Source organism: Solenopsis invicta, chromosome 14, assembly GCF_016802725.1.
Source record: "Solenopsis invicta isolate M01_SB chromosome 14, UNIL_Sinv_3.0, whole genome shotgun sequence".
NCBI lineage: Eukaryota > Metazoa > Arthropoda > Insecta > Hymenoptera > Formicidae > Solenopsis > Solenopsis invicta.
The window spans coordinates 18,720,623-18,736,222 of record NC_052677.1 but is presented as its reverse complement, the minus strand read 5'-3'; the positions used below and the strand labels follow the sequence as shown (position 1 = coordinate 18,736,222).

Here is a 15,600-nt window from a genome sequence, read left to right as displayed (position 1 = left end):
TAATTTGCGGTATAACTTCCTCTTTCCAGAAAATTCCAAACCGAGATAAAAATTGTATAAAACTATATGAAAATGTGGAGAATCAAAACTACATATGCATGCGAATTTAGTTTTACTGGTTTCCGAGTCGTTAAAAAATATTCTGAAATTTTTTCTGAATTCCATTTCTCACTCGCCCCGTGACTGTAGACTGCAGAAAAAAAACCGTTTTGTTTCCACGCAAAATGCCCGGAATATGTACTCTGTACATTTTTCCAAGCCACGTACAATCGAGCGTTTTTATTTTCCTGTGTATCACGGTTCTTCGCTTAAATAACACTTCTAAGCGTGGTGCACGAGATACACGAGACGCACGAGCCAAGTCTAACTCAACTTCCTTTTTCTTGGCTATTGATTCTAGTTTCAACAAATTGTTGCTACAAAAGGAGGAGCTCGAGCAGAAGCATCTGCACCTGTTGCAAATCGTCGAGAGCGAGAAAACGGCCAAGTGGCAGTGCACCCAGGAATGCGAAGAATTGACGTCGGAAATAAAAAAGCTTCGAGCAGAGGTGAGCGATATCAGCTGTGTTATATATTTACCTCATGATATTTTTTCCAGTAATTTTATTTCCCACTGCGTGTACTTTTTCAACCACTGTGATTACATTTTACTACGTTGCCAGTAGGACAATTCGTAACGAATAAATCAATTTTTAGAAAATCTATATATTCAAGGAGAGTTGCCAAATGTGTATTACTTAAATTATTTTTTATTATAATATATTTTGCACTATAAAAATAAATATGTATATACATCAAATGTAAAATATTCTACAATAAACTTTTATTTATGAAAATACAACAAGTTAAAATAAAATTGCATAATTACGTTATTATCAGCTATGTAAATTGATAAAAACTTTATATCATATGTATCTGATTTTTGAAAATCAATTGGTAACCTACACAAAACAAGATTAAACTTGTTCAACTTTTGTCTATGTCATTTATTTCTTATTTACTTTTGATTTGTTATTAAATGTTGCTCTACTAATACTAATTAAAAATATAATGTAAAATATTGAAGAGATATGTTTTAAGAAACCAGAATGCATTTATTAACTCTCCTTTCTATGAATTGTAGTTTTTATATTATATTACAATTTTCATTTTATATTTATATTTGTTTTATATTTATATTTATTTATTAATATTAACAAAAAATTATATTAGCACATGCGAAATATTTTTGTAATATTCTCTCAGGAAATAAATGCAGGCTTTCATTTGTATAATCTTGTATAAAATACTCTCTTTGAATATGTTCGTCCTTCTCGCAATACAATTAATTAAAATAAAATTAATTAAACTATCTGCCACATTTCGTAATTTGATTTTAATTTTTACTGAAAATAAATATCAAAGTAACTCCCGGAGCACTTTCGATATTAAAATTGAGCTTTGCATTTTGACACGAGTAGAGAGTGATCAATCTTTAATCTCCTCATTGATTTTATCGCGTATCTAATTTTGATAATTAAGTTGATAACATATCAAAGTTAATAAAATGATTATTTTATACATCGCAGAAGAACTGATAACTGATTTTATTTAAGCGCGCTCTCGTTCAACATTTAATCCGTACCTCGTTTGAGTATCCACTTGGTTTACTCGAGAGATTCAGGAAGATGTTTGCTCACAGGATTATTGCTTCTATGAGATTACGGATTTCGCGGTGATTTTCTCTTTACAGCTGTGCGCCCTGAAAAAGGATCTGAGGCCTTCGATAGTACCGATATACTCGAGTCGACCGATGGTTCAAAGAACCATGTCCCAGGGTACCGGAACTTTGTACACCACGTTCCAATCATGCGGTAGCGGTATCCATGGTCCCGCCTTCGCTCCTGGATTACGTGAAATCTCGGAGAACTCTATCGAGATGCAAAAAGTGAAGAAGGTCCAGAGCTTCTTCAGGGGCTGGCTATGTCGACGGCGTTGGAAGCAGATTGTTGAACAATATATCAAGAGTCCGCACGCCGAGAGCATGCGCAAACGGAACAGGTAATTGTTGCCGCCTTGTCGCACAACCGATGACGTCCAGCTTCATGTTCGCGCACTTAGCTTTTCCATTAACGTTTGTCGTACCTATGCAAGTGTCACAGCTACGTTTCGCACGGCCACGCCGCGCGCCGCGCGCCGTACGGAAATGAATGCAATAAACGTGGTTGGAAACTGAATTTCAAATTAAATCAACGTCCGAAAAAGGTTCGAAAAAATGTTGAACGGCGTAGCCTTTTTATATGAAATAAAATTATCTGTTCTGTCTGTTAGATATAATAACTTCAATAATACTATATAATATTTTTATTCCGTGACAGAATAAAATTTATCGCTGTGTTCCCTCACCGCTGGGAGATTTTTTCTCTTAATCAGCCGTTCTCATATTTCCTCATATTTCATTCATTTATATAATATAATAACGGTGTAAAACTGACGGTTATTGGCTTCGTTTAGTTCATGCTACCGATGGTATTGAACGCACATATGCCCTACTATTTCAGCCTGGTATTCCAAATGGTGGAGGCCGAGGAGGAGTACACGGAGCAAATGGAAATTTTAGTAAGCTGTTTTCTGAGGCCTTTCAAGATGGCTGCCAGTTCAAAGAAACCCCCATGTAGTCACGAGGACGTGAATAGCATATTTTTGAATAGCGAAACTGTGCTGTTTCTCCATCAGATCTTTCTGAAGGGTCTCACTTCGCGTATGGAGAGCTGGCCCACTTTAGTTTTAGGTACGGACTTTTTCAAGTAAAACTACTTCAAGTAATACAGATCGATATATATGGACGATGAGTGTACATACATGTCCCCGATATACTCTGCGAATCGAAATGAGAGAGGAAGAGAGACGAGTTTTTACGACTTCAAGTACACTATCGTTCAAAAGTATTTGTCCAATTTGTCTTTTTTAATTAATGATTAGATAATGAATGATGAGTATTTTGAACAAGAGTACATTTCACTCTTTCTACCTAATTTAGATACTGAGCTTAGTAATAATTCTAATGGTTTAAAATTTTACATTCTATGTATTTATATCTCTTATCTCTTTATAAAGAATTTAGTACATCTTTTTAACTAAATTAAGTTAAAGTAATTAATAGCTTGTAAAATTTAATTACTTTAGTTACGGTAAAAGTTGCATAACAAAAAAGTTTAATTAAAAGTTCAGTTAAAAATTAAATTAAATTAAAAGTTAATTTAAAAAAGTATTATTCATTTTAAATTAGAATTTATAATTTTTTGAAAATAGATTCTTCCAAATAATTATAATATGGATCATCTAATTTTCTATATTTTATTAGTAAATTTATATGAAGTAACAAAGTTTATATGAAGTAACAAAGAATTGTTTTTTTTTATGCATTGTTTCTTTTATAAACTTTTTCTTTTATGTGGATAAATTTTAACTTAGGCAAAAGTTAATAAATTAAAGTTTGTGTTTTAAAAGTAACTAGTTAAAATTAAAAATTAAATCATTAAATAAAATTTAAAATTAACTAATTTAAAGGTTATTAACTGTTTAACACTGTATTATTTAACTTTAACTTTTTAACAAATGATCACTTAATTAATTAGTTATAATATAATATAAATATCACAGAAATATAATATTTCTATAAAATTTACGTAACATTTCTTTGTAAATAACTCGTACTATTACTGCAATACTATTGATATATAACGTGAGATATAGAAGCGGGGTGGGTAAATACTTTTGAACGGTAGTATAGCTATACTTTTTCTCCCATAACGATATCAATTTATGCAAGTACACACATTTTGTAAGGGAATAATATGCATTGTGCGCCGATCAATCACGATGTGAATGCACGCAGGTGACTTGTTCGACATGCTGCTACCGATGTTATCCATATATCAAGAGTACGTGAGAAATCACCACTATAGCCTTCAAGTGTTGACTGAGTGCAAGCAATCGTCACCGTTCGTGGCGTTGCTCAATAGGTTGGAGAACAAGACTGCCTGCCACGGACGATCCCTGGAGACTTTTCTTACATATCCCATGCATCAGGTAAGAGCTCCACGCGCGCATAAAACAATTCTCGTAGGTGAGACACAAAAGACCGACGCGAGTGTTTCCGAATATTCAATGGTATCGCTTTACTTTACGTTATTATTGAGGAGAATACCGTTAGCAAACGGCTCAACGTGCGATATTCATTTCCTCGCGCCGGTTTTTTTTGCAAGCAAACAAATTTCCGCGCGAAAAAGAAGATAGAGAAAACGGAGCTATTATCTCGGCGATATGAATGTCTCTTTAGGAATAATCGATCGCACGGAATAGTTTGGAAGGAATTCAATGAATATTGCATGAGATTTGACGAGCTTGTAAAACGAGTTACGAGAAGAATATACATTCCATCGTGCGCTCTTTCGCAGCGAGTCTCGCGGAACGCAGAAAATTATACGTTTATTGGCAAAATATAATTTATATCTGTTTGAAATGTAGTGTATCATTTTTTTCACTCTATACTGCAAATTAAGTTAAATTATCTACTAACATTAATTTCTGATTTGTATCTCTCTGCTCTTAGAAAATTGAAATTTTAAAATCTCTTTGATAAGTTTTGCGTCACAATTTACTCTCCTAATTTCTTCTTTTCTTTTTTCTCTGATTTTAGTGGAACTTGAGCAGAAGTTCCTTAATCCAGCTACTTACTTTATTCGTTTAGATTCCAAGATATATAATTACTTTGCACGAGTTATTGGCGCATACGCCACATGATCATGTGGAACGTAAGAGCCTCCAGAATGCCAGGCAACAGCTGGAGGACCTCTCGAGGCAAATGCACGACGAGGTATTTATCAATTGACCCTAATCACCATCTTTTATCTTGGCTCTAAGGTATTCATCGAATCGAATTCCATTTTTCAGGTCAGCGAGACCGAAAATTTAAGAAAGAATCTAGCAGTCGAGCGAATGATTGTCGAGGGATGCGATATTTTACTGGACGTCAATCAGGTCTTTGTCAGACAGGGTGAGTACATCAGTGCTTTCTCTCTCTCATATTTTTTTGTTTATTTTAATTATACTTTGGAGTCATTTAAAAAATGTAAAAACATTTAAATATCGTAATTTGCGTTATCGTTTTCTATTTTAATCATCTTTAAATGGAGTCTAATAAACTGTTCAATACAAAGTAGAAACTACTACGTACACATACACACGAAAAATTATTTTTGTATGTAGAAAATAATTGAAGATTGAACTCAACGTACTTTGTCGAAGTCGATAAGACCGAGGCTGCTAGATAACTCGCGTAACTTTTACCGTTTATCCCTGGCTGGGAAACTCATTCCTAGACTTGATCGCTGTCGGTAAAGCTCGGAGCTGTCCGATAGGGATGAGAAAAGCTGAAGCGCGGGTCAAAGGGCGCAAACGCACGGTTACACGTTCGGAATCGATGCGACTTGGTTGCGTCGATATACATTTTCGTACTCGGTTTCATCTCGATCCTGCGCAATGTGCCCTGCCAGGGCCGACGTACTGCTCTACTACTGATGGGTTTTCATCAGGCGAGAAGTTCTTACGCTGGTTAATTACACGAGTCGATAGCGAATCGCGACAAATGTGACTTGCAAGCGGAATGTCACGGGGTTGCAGGAATTGCAATTTCATTAGTCGTTTCAAACTTAATCGACGCAAAATAGCTCTTCTGCTGTCTAGTTGCAATTTTAAGTACTAAAAAATGTTCAAAATTCAATAAAAAAAATTCTAATCTTAAATTTTTATTAAGAACATTAAATAATGACTTCAAAATTGAAAGGGGACGTTTAAAATGAAAGTTAAGTTTATATTTGCAAGGAATTGTATACAAAAAAAATTAAAATTATTGTTTAAAAGAAAGGAAAAATTGATATGTAATAAAAAGTAAGCTTGAACGGGAAAACACCGCAAATTGCAATGAAAGAACGCACATGTACTTCCGTTAAAAATAGCAAAAGGTTAAGTATAGTCCATGACGATTTCAAGTGGTAAGAGTCTCGTGATCCGGCCTTATAAACACGATCCTGGCAACCCTCGTGCTTGACGCCACATCACATGGTTATCACGTAAACGTCTCTCGGTCGCCAACGGCGGAGCAGACCATCCCGCAAACGCGATCATCTTTCGTGCGCCTTTCGTCGCGACGAAAAATCAGCCTGTGAGACCGTCACGCTTCATTCGAAGAGGCGACGAAGACTAAGATTTATTCGGGACCTGTCTCCGTACGCTGAGATACTTGGCGATAACGTGGGCCCAGAGGTCGACGAACGGACGGACGAAAACAAGCGGCGACCGATGCGCGGCATATTGCCATTTTGTCGGTCCACCAATTCGGCACATAAGGACGGGAGTTTCGCGAGTTAACGTTATGTAGCCTCGATAGCGAGAAAGGTGGGACCGAGCGATGTGTGTGTGAGACAAAGGTGGTAGCTGATGATAGAGACCAAGGATAACCGGGAATCTAAGAATCATCCGTAGATTTTACCTCATCTGGCTGTACACAGACAAGGTACAAGCATTACCCTTCGTCCGCGATAATGTTGGGAAAAATTTCTGCATGAGCAAGCCGACTACCAAACGGTCACTACTTTCCTCAAAAAAATTGATTCGAAAATTTTAATTTAAAAACACAAGTATGCAACGTTCTTTTTTTAAAGTAAAGAAAAAAAAACATAAAGATGTAATGTTAATTGACTCAGCTGACGCTAAAAAAGCTGTTACTTGTTTTCTAAAATTCTCATGTATCGCAATGTGTTTTATCTCGTTTGATATTCTTGACTTAAAGAAATATCAATGAATGAAGCTGGCGCAACTTTCTGACAAGTTCAGATTTAGAATTTTAAAGATGTGTTTTGCATGATTGAACAATATTTAGTATCGAGAAGTAAACTCCACGAAATAATGCCGGCTTCAATTTCTATGACGTCAGCGGCGCAGGCACGAGATACTACGTATCTCGTATTCGTCGCGCATTCAACACGTCCGTCGGTGCTATTTTTAAATACGCATCGGCGGCTGCTCCTAATTGTATCGATTATTTCAAGAAAGCTCGCTGAGAGAAAAATTACTTAATTTTTCAAAACATTTATTAGAATAATATTAATGAAATATTTACTTAATGAAAATATATGTTTATTTAGTACAAAAACCATTAATCTAAGTATCATTTTTTTATAGAGCAAATATTTATGTACTGTAAGTAAATAGTTCATTGGTACTATTTGAATAAATATTTATTGAGAAATTTAGGAATTTTTTTTCTCTCAGTATAACCAAAGTTGACGCGCCAGAAAGATGAAATTATATTTGACAGGCGTTATTTCCTCCGACGCGGATCATGATTGATAAATTTGACTTGATGTCCTATCGACGTGTTTCAGGTACGCTCATACAGCTCATCGACAAGCCGCGCGGTGCGCGAAGCAGATTGAGTGCAACTTTCGGCGGCAAAGCCGCGAGCGACAGGGAGGCTGTCAGACAGTGCTTTCTCTTTTCAAATCATCTGTTGCTCACGACGCGCCAGTCCGATGACGACGGTCGTTTAAATCTCGTCCCGCAGATTGGCAAGATACCCCTTTCCGACGCGGTACTGATTGAAGATCCGAGCGATCAGGGTGTCACGGATGACGATGGTAATGATTCATTTATTAATAAGCTAACGATTCGCTTTTTTCCTTTTTTTTTGAGATCTCTTTTTAAATCGGCGCTGCAAAAATTTGCTATTGAATTAAAGATTGATGTAGAGTAATCGACAAGAATGTGGAAAAGCTCATACGCAATTGTATTTACTTAAATTGCTTTATAAATTTGTATAGCGCAATCTTGCTTCTTAATCTATTTTATGAATATGCTATATTTATATGCAATTTAATGTGTTATTTTTTACATAAAGGTCATGTGTTGCAAGTTGTCACAAACGATAGAGATCGAGAATTTATTTAGTGCTACAGAGTAGCGACTGTAAACTAATTTTAGGACTGTCAGTATGTTCGATGTCAAGCGGCATTAGCGAAAGCAGCGGAAGCGGTAGCGGCAGCGGGACTTCCCAATTACAAAATCGCGACTTCAAGATTGTGCTTGATATAAAATCCGGTGGACCGCAGGTGATCGTCCATCTCGTGGCGCCTACTATGCAAGTAAGTGCACATCGAGAAGTATATACATAAAATTCCTATTGAGATTTTAACTCGTGTCCAATATGGCCGTCTCAATAAGGTTTTTCCACGTCTATGTTCAGACTACACACTCAAATATAAGAGTGTAGTGTAAACATAAACGTGAAATAACCTTATTGAGGCGGCCATAGTTAAAATCCCAATTAAAACAGACGTTCCTCTGGTGATTTTTTTGGAATTATTTAGAATGGCATATTTAAAATTTCTATATAAATTTCAGAATTTTTGTGTAATTTTATAAGTTTTCAGAAAATTATTTTGCATATCGGTCTATTGCATGAATATAAAAATGACAAACTCAAATCTAAAAATTGACAAACGTTTCAATAGAGCATTAAAAAAATTCTGAATTGGAACAATGTTTTACAATTGAGGTAGTAAATATGTATGATTTTACTTTCTTTTTGTTATATCTTAAATTATATATTTATTGAAAAACAGAATTCTGTTTATTGTAGTATTTAAAATAAATACTTTTTAGATTAAAAAGATACATTTGAAACTATTTCGCTTCGAATTTGAGTTGTAAAATAATTACAATGAAAAAAATAGAATTGCGAAATTTATAGAAATTTTTTTCGCTCCTATTATCATCTTCACATACGGTTAAACTTTTCATAGGAAAAAGCGGCGTGGGTCAGCGACATCAGTCAATGTATGGATAATGTACATTTTAACGATCTGCTCCACGGATCGTTGTCGGACACGAGCTCCGTCACGATGCCGCAGTCTATCCGAAACGATCCGAAGCTGTTCAAGGATGACGTGGACATCAGATTCTGTCGTACTTTAAATTCCTGCAAAATACCACAGATCCGTTCCGCGACACCCGAACGGCTGCTGCAGCGACTGACCGACCTCAGGTTCCTCAGCATCGATTTTCTAAACACATTTTTGCTGACGTACCGGGTGTTCACCGATGGCGTCACAGTGTTGGAGGCCCTCAAGAAAGTTTTCTACGAAGCTGAGCCGCCGGACGCGCAAATCCCTCCCACCGGATCCCTCGTGTAAATATGATAATGAGTGATAACATTAAGATCATTATTGGGATTTTAATAGTATTATGTATATTAAATTAAAAGGCACGTCTGAAACGTAATCTTTATATTTAAATTTTAGATCCTTAGATGTATTAGGAGCAAATGCAAGCGACACACAATCGTACTCCGAGGACCGAAGAAAAAGTAGCTTTTCACCGAGGCGAACTAGCGGCGCTAGCTCAGTATCAGGTACCTTAAGTTCATTTCCAACATTTAATCAACTATTAATAACATATTCGTCGATACAAAGTACATTTAAGTACTTCTAAATATTAATGGCGCTTTCGTATATAGGATATGGATCAGAAGTGAGTGATTCTCGTGACGCGAGATCCACTGACGCTAATACCAGTGGATATAATTCGAAAAGCCATTGGCGGGCTGGTTATAAGAAGCGTCAGTACTTTTAACACGTACCTCTATCACGATTTACAATAAAATATTATATAATTATACAGCTAAATTTAACTAAACAAATTAAATTGTGTAACAAAATTTTTAAATAACCCGCGTAAAAGTGTATTAAAATGTAATTTAGACTTTCACGTGTTTAGTGGAGGAAGAACAACCCCTCGGTTTTATTTCTGAGGCCCCGATCATAAAACGCAGCCCAACGTCGCAAACAGCCAGTCCAGCCAGTTCAATACAATCTCCAATCATGCCACGAAAAATTAGCATTCGTGTGGATAATCAGGACGCCGAGGATGACGGATGTCACCTAACGATACCGAAAGTAATAGCCGTGTCGTCCAGTTCCGAGACACTCACAGGTATGATCAGCGATTGATGCAAGTTTGATATAGAATTTTAATTAAATGTAAATGATGCTAAGTTATTGTTAAAGTTAATTTTAATTAGTTTTAAACTCATTATCAATATGAAACAAATTGCAATTTTTTTCATAACTTTTTTGTCATTTTGAAAATACGTGTAATACAGTCTCAAAAGAAATATTAAGACAAAACAAATGTCATAAGTAAATTAATTTTAAATTTTGTACACACACACACACACACAAACACACACACACACACACACACACACACACACACACACACACACACACACATATATATATATGTATGTATTTCCTGTATTTTTTTATCTGATAATCTTGTAATATAAATAATAAAAGAAATTTGGAATATAAGACGTTACAGGAATCAGCGCACCATCCTCGCCAAGTAATTTGAGTTCTGTAACGCTAGTTGGTTCGACGGAATCCGGATCCGGATCCGGATCCGGATCTGGATCCGGATCTGGATCGGATCCCAGTCCTCAAGATGGAGGCACTTACTCACGTCATATCTCGGAAATTGATACATCTATCTCGAATGAAGAGGGAAAAGGTACAATAAAACTTTATATTAAGTAAAGTAGGAAATATAAGAAAAGTAGGAAATTCGCCATTAAAAAAAGCAAATTCTTTTCTATAAATTCTGAACTATTCTAGATTTCTCATTTAATAATATTTTCAGAAAAAATTTATTAAATTTAATAAATTCAAGATACATTTTATCTAAGATATTTTTAGTCATCATAAATTTAAAGTATAAAACGTTTGTTTTTAAATATAAGAATTTCTTAGAGACTATATATACATATATGTGTATACTAATTACTATATTATGCGCATGAAATAAATTGTAGCAGTACAATTTACTTATGACGACATACCGCTACCATCGCAATCAGCTGAGCCTGTCAAGTCAGACACGCCGAAAACGCCGAAAACACCGAAAACGCCAAAAACATCGAACATTCAGAAAACGCCCGATACTCCGAAAACGCCGAAAACACCGAAAACGCCGAAAACACCGAAAACGCCGAAAACACCGAAAACGCCGAACACTCCAATAACACCGAAAACACCGATAACACCGAATACACCAAAAACGCCGAACACACCGGAAACGCCGGATACGATGAAAACGCCGGACACACCGAAAACACCGAAAACACCTAAAACGCCTATCTCTCCGCTGATAAAGGAGTCTAAAGAGAGTAAAGAGGAGCAAACTTCATCGACCGACGAAGAGAGTGTAACTTCTCCTAAACCAAGTAGTCAATCGACACAGCAGAATCAGCAGCAACAGTATTCGGAGCATAGGGCATCGATCGCTTCTGCTCCAGCAGCTACTGGCCCAAGGAGCGGCTCTGTCTCCACCATAACTGGCGTACGTGTGAATGACAAAATGTTACAATTTTTTTTCAAGACTCAGGATAGACCAAGGCGAATCGAATCAAATTTTCTTTGTAGATAAAAAAATAATAAAATTAATTTTTTTTTTATTAAGTTTTTATTAAGTGTAAATTGTTTGTGAGCAGTTTAATGGACATTTTTAATTTCGTTACGGGTTTGCAGAATTATTGGGTAAGCAGACGGTCGATACATGATGAGAACTCTTCGCAGCAAAGCGGCTATCAGCATGACACACAGGTTTCCAGCAAGGCCGGTGTAGTAATAACTAGCTTCCGGCAGAGTCATCGAAGGTTCGTTTTAATGGCCTTATTGTATACCCTATCTGCATTTTATCGTGTCTCTAAAACTTTCGAAGGCATTCGTATCGATAAAAATTATCTCTATTTCGTTCTTGCTGAATGTTGAGTGCCGTAAATGGCAATCTCCGCCTTCTAACGCATGAGAGCTTCTCGATATCATGTTTCATTTATCAGAGTTATAATTAAAATCATTCTTAGAGGGAGAAATTAGTGAGGAGAGAATTTTATAGAGAGAAAGAGAGAGAGAGAGTAATGATAATGTCTGATAAATTGCTCAGTATTTTCTGATAGTTTAGTTCGTAAGGCAGTAGATAACTTAGAGTTAACATGTACATAGAGAGTTTCGCCACAAGTTCTGCCAGTACTTTCCACGCTGGAAGTAAATAAAGTAGGCAATCTAGTGTCTACATATATATTTCAAATCTACATAAAAAGAGTTTACTTATATCTTTTTATGTAAATTTAAAAAATATATGTATGAAAGATTGTACCTTTAACACGAAAAGTACTGACAGAAACTTATGGCGAGATTATGTAATTTCCTTGCTCTGCAGAAATTTATTTTTCAAAACTCGACAGTAATTTCTGGTTATTATATATATTCGAGTTGTGCCTATTATTATTAGAAGAGTTGTATATATATTGTAAATATGTTGAATTTTTTATGCTTGTATTATAAAAACTGTTTTTTTTTATAAATATTTTCAAACTCATTTTAATATGTGCTTTTTTTTATTAATTTGTAAATATCTTAATATTTTAATTTTTTAAAATAATGGATAAATAAAATGTTTATAACTATTATAATGCAAAGAATAATCACCCAATTAGAATTTTTGCTCCACTTTCTTTTACCCGATAAATTATATTTTTATCACCGTCTTGAAGATCGAACTAAAATGAAAGCCCTTTAATCAGGAAGATACTCCCGCTGCTGTTTCTACTCAACCGTGTTTCATGTATTGTTTTGTGTCATTCATAGCATTGGACCTGAACCTATCTGGTAAGTGGGCTCATTTTGAAAAGCGTCATTATCCACACTTATTGCCTGTAGCATGGCTGCGATCTTCCTGCTTGCGGCATCGTTGAAAGCAAAGTCTGAAATGTCTGTCTTGCTCTCTGTTCTATTATTATAATTATTTATAGCTTGTCAAAACTTAATTACCAATTCTGAAAATTAATCATAATGTAATGCTAAACGCGTTTCTTTCCGCTTGCTATTAATTACGCCGCTTACACACAATTTAATTTACCCAATATAATTTCCTCATCGTTTAGAGAATGCACCATAGCGAACAAGAGAATAGACCAAACGAAATAGAAATAGTTTTTACCCGAAATAGAAATAGTTTCTAGCCGCCTTTTGCCACTTGCGTGCTTATAGCGCTGGATATTCCAAAAAAAAACCAATTAAAACTGGCAGTAATTTTAGAAAATTCAGATCTCGATGCTACTAACTGAGATTTTTATTTATCCATTTATTCATTATAAAATTCAATATAATTATTTGACAAAAAATAGAAAGTTTTAATTACCAAATTTTTATTCACAGTTTCTTCACAGTCATAATAATAACGTTAAATACTTATAAATGTTTCATATTTACAGCATTAAAACTTGAATTTGCCAAAACTATGCCAGTTACAATCTTTACTCCAAATATTTACTTTGTAGCAACACAATAATGAAACAAATAAAAAAAATATCCATACAACTGATTTGGCGATATTATAAAACTTTTTTTTATAAAACCGAGACTCTATTTGCACACTAGACTCTATTTGCTTAAATTATTCACGATGCTTATTATTACTATAACATGACATAATAAATATTATTAAAAAAAAAAAGAATAGTAATCACCGGATCTTTCCTTGTGCCGTTCCTTCAGCACAGTAGCATGCTTTAAAATACATCGTGAATGACCTGATCGGCAGGTTAAAACGATAGAAATTCGCCTAATGCAATGTAGAGCGTAGACCGCAGTCCAAGTAATAAAAGATCGAGATTTGACGACAAAGGCTCCGATTTTTATCTTTTACAAATACAGTCGTTAATGTACGTTGATACTAAAATCAATTTTGAATTTAGGAGCAGTACGTCCACGGCGGCGACCGCGTTTGCCATCGCGACCTCCGCTTCAAGCAATCCACCGGACATCCGGCCCCCCAACGCGAATGACGGCCGTGGTCGGGATAAGAACAGGCGAAAGGAATCGGTGATGTCAACCGCCGCCACGATGAGGGTGTTGAACGTCCTGAGGCACTGGGTATCCAAGCACGCTCAGGACTTTGAGATGGATCAGAAATTGAAGAGCATGACGATCGAGTTCTTGGAGGACATCAACTACAGTCCCAATTTGCTACCGGCCGAACATAAGGCAGCTACTCAGCTTCTCAGACTGATCACCAAGGAAGAAACCGAGACTAACAAAGTCGACCTCAAGAAACTACTGACTCCACCAACAGTAAGTATGACAAAAATGTTTTTCTTTTGATTTGGATAAATAGACGAATAAAAATTAAAATTGAAAAATATAGACTAAATATATAACTCACTGACAAAGTTCCTTAATATTTCAATATAATAATATTTTAATAATGTTATTATCATTTGGTTTTTCTTTGTTACTTTCAGATTCCAAGTAAGGAAAGCATCGAGACACTATCTGCGCTCGAAATTGCGGAACAGATGACGTATCTGGACCATCATATATTCGTCTCTATCACCAGCGAGTAAGTAACAAATTGCTAAATCGTATCGCTGCCGTTCCAATACATAGAAATTTTTTGCAGAGAATTTCTTGGACAAGCATGGATGAAGACGGACAAGGCGACTCGCGCGCCTAATATTCTTCTGATGACAAAGAGATTCAACGAAGTGTCGCAGTTAGTTGTCTCAGAGATTATTCGTCGCTCCAACATGACGGCCAGAATCGCGGTTATCGAGAAATGGGCGGCAGTCGCTGACATCAATAGGGTACTGCATAATTATAACGGCGTGTTACAAATTTGTGCGGCGTTCACGAATAGCAGTGTGTACAGACTGAAGAAAACTTGGGATAAAGTCTCCAAAACGGTATGTTGAACGAACATCTCTAAAAGATTTTCTTCATTCTTCTGCATTTTTTGTTGAACAGTGCAAAAACTAACGCAATCACTAACACAAGCAAATGATGCACAATTATCATTTCAGACGAGGCAGACGATAGAAAGACTACAACATATCGTCTCATCCGACGGGCGCTTTAGAAATTTACGGGACGCTTTGCATCGATGCGATCCACCCTGTATCCCTTACTTAGGTGTCTATCTCACCGATCTCTCATTTATCGAAGAGGCTTCTCCAAACATAACCGATGGTCTTTTGAATTTTTCAAAAATGAGAATGGTGAGTTAAGAGAAAATACTTCTTCAAATTATTTATATTTAAAATCCACACTTTTACAAGTTTTTTTAATTTCTTTGTTATAAATATAAAATATAAAATATAAAAATAATGTATTATTTAAAATTAACGATGATAAAGCAATTTGAAGTTTTATTTTACATTTGATAAAATCGGAATACAAATGTCTATGAAATGTTAAAACAAATTAATAAAGACTATTGCATCAATCAATATCGCATATATATCAATTTTTTAGTAGTTTATCAAATTTAGAAACGGTAGAAGTTTTGAAAATCGACAAACGATCATGCACGAGATTTGATACAAAATTGATTTTACGGGAGATATAAATGAAATAATTAAAACAGATCGAACCGTAAATAATTTGAAATTTTCGAATTATTTGAATTTGAATTATTCAGATTAAAAAACAAACTCGAATCTAT

The 15,600-nt window shown here is 35.4% G+C and overlaps 1 protein-coding gene across 4 annotated transcripts in view; it reads left to right on the top strand.

The window, feature by feature from the left end:
• The window catches only part of LOC105207818 (ras-specific guanine nucleotide-releasing factor 2), a 71,673-nt gene that overhangs the window by 47,040 nt on the left and 9,033 nt on the right, over nucleotides 1–15,600 (top strand). The window contains exons 6-25 of one of the 4 annotated variants that reach the window (XM_026134069.2): nucleotides 401–548; nucleotides 1,733–2,040; nucleotides 2,541–2,770; nucleotides 3,878–4,071; nucleotides 4,733–4,858; nucleotides 4,936–5,038; nucleotides 7,428–7,679; nucleotides 8,023–8,183; nucleotides 8,844–9,229; nucleotides 9,342–9,451; nucleotides 9,557–9,658; nucleotides 9,817–10,032; nucleotides 10,414–10,611; nucleotides 10,913–11,439; nucleotides 11,628–11,755; nucleotides 12,747–12,767; nucleotides 13,856–14,231; nucleotides 14,402–14,499; nucleotides 14,560–14,842; nucleotides 14,960–15,154. In XM_026134069.2, the coding sequence (XP_025989854.1) occupies nucleotides 401–548; nucleotides 1,733–2,040; nucleotides 2,541–2,770; nucleotides 3,878–4,071; nucleotides 4,733–4,858; nucleotides 4,936–5,038; nucleotides 7,428–7,679; nucleotides 8,023–8,183; nucleotides 8,844–9,229; nucleotides 9,342–9,451; nucleotides 9,557–9,658; nucleotides 9,817–10,032; nucleotides 10,414–10,611; nucleotides 10,913–11,439; nucleotides 11,628–11,755; nucleotides 12,747–12,767; nucleotides 13,856–14,231; nucleotides 14,402–14,499; nucleotides 14,560–14,842; nucleotides 14,960–15,154 (4,162 nt within the window). The remainder of the gene's footprint in view (nucleotides 1–400; nucleotides 549–1,732; nucleotides 2,041–2,540; nucleotides 2,771–3,877; nucleotides 4,072–4,732; nucleotides 4,859–4,935; nucleotides 5,039–7,427; nucleotides 7,680–8,022; nucleotides 8,184–8,843; nucleotides 9,230–9,341; nucleotides 9,452–9,556; nucleotides 9,659–9,816; nucleotides 10,033–10,413; nucleotides 10,612–10,912; nucleotides 11,440–11,627; nucleotides 11,756–12,746; nucleotides 12,768–13,855; nucleotides 14,232–14,401; nucleotides 14,500–14,559; nucleotides 14,843–14,959; nucleotides 15,155–15,600) is intronic. The other 3 variants (XM_026134070.2, XM_026134071.2, XM_026134072.2) reach the window with 3 other exon arrangements.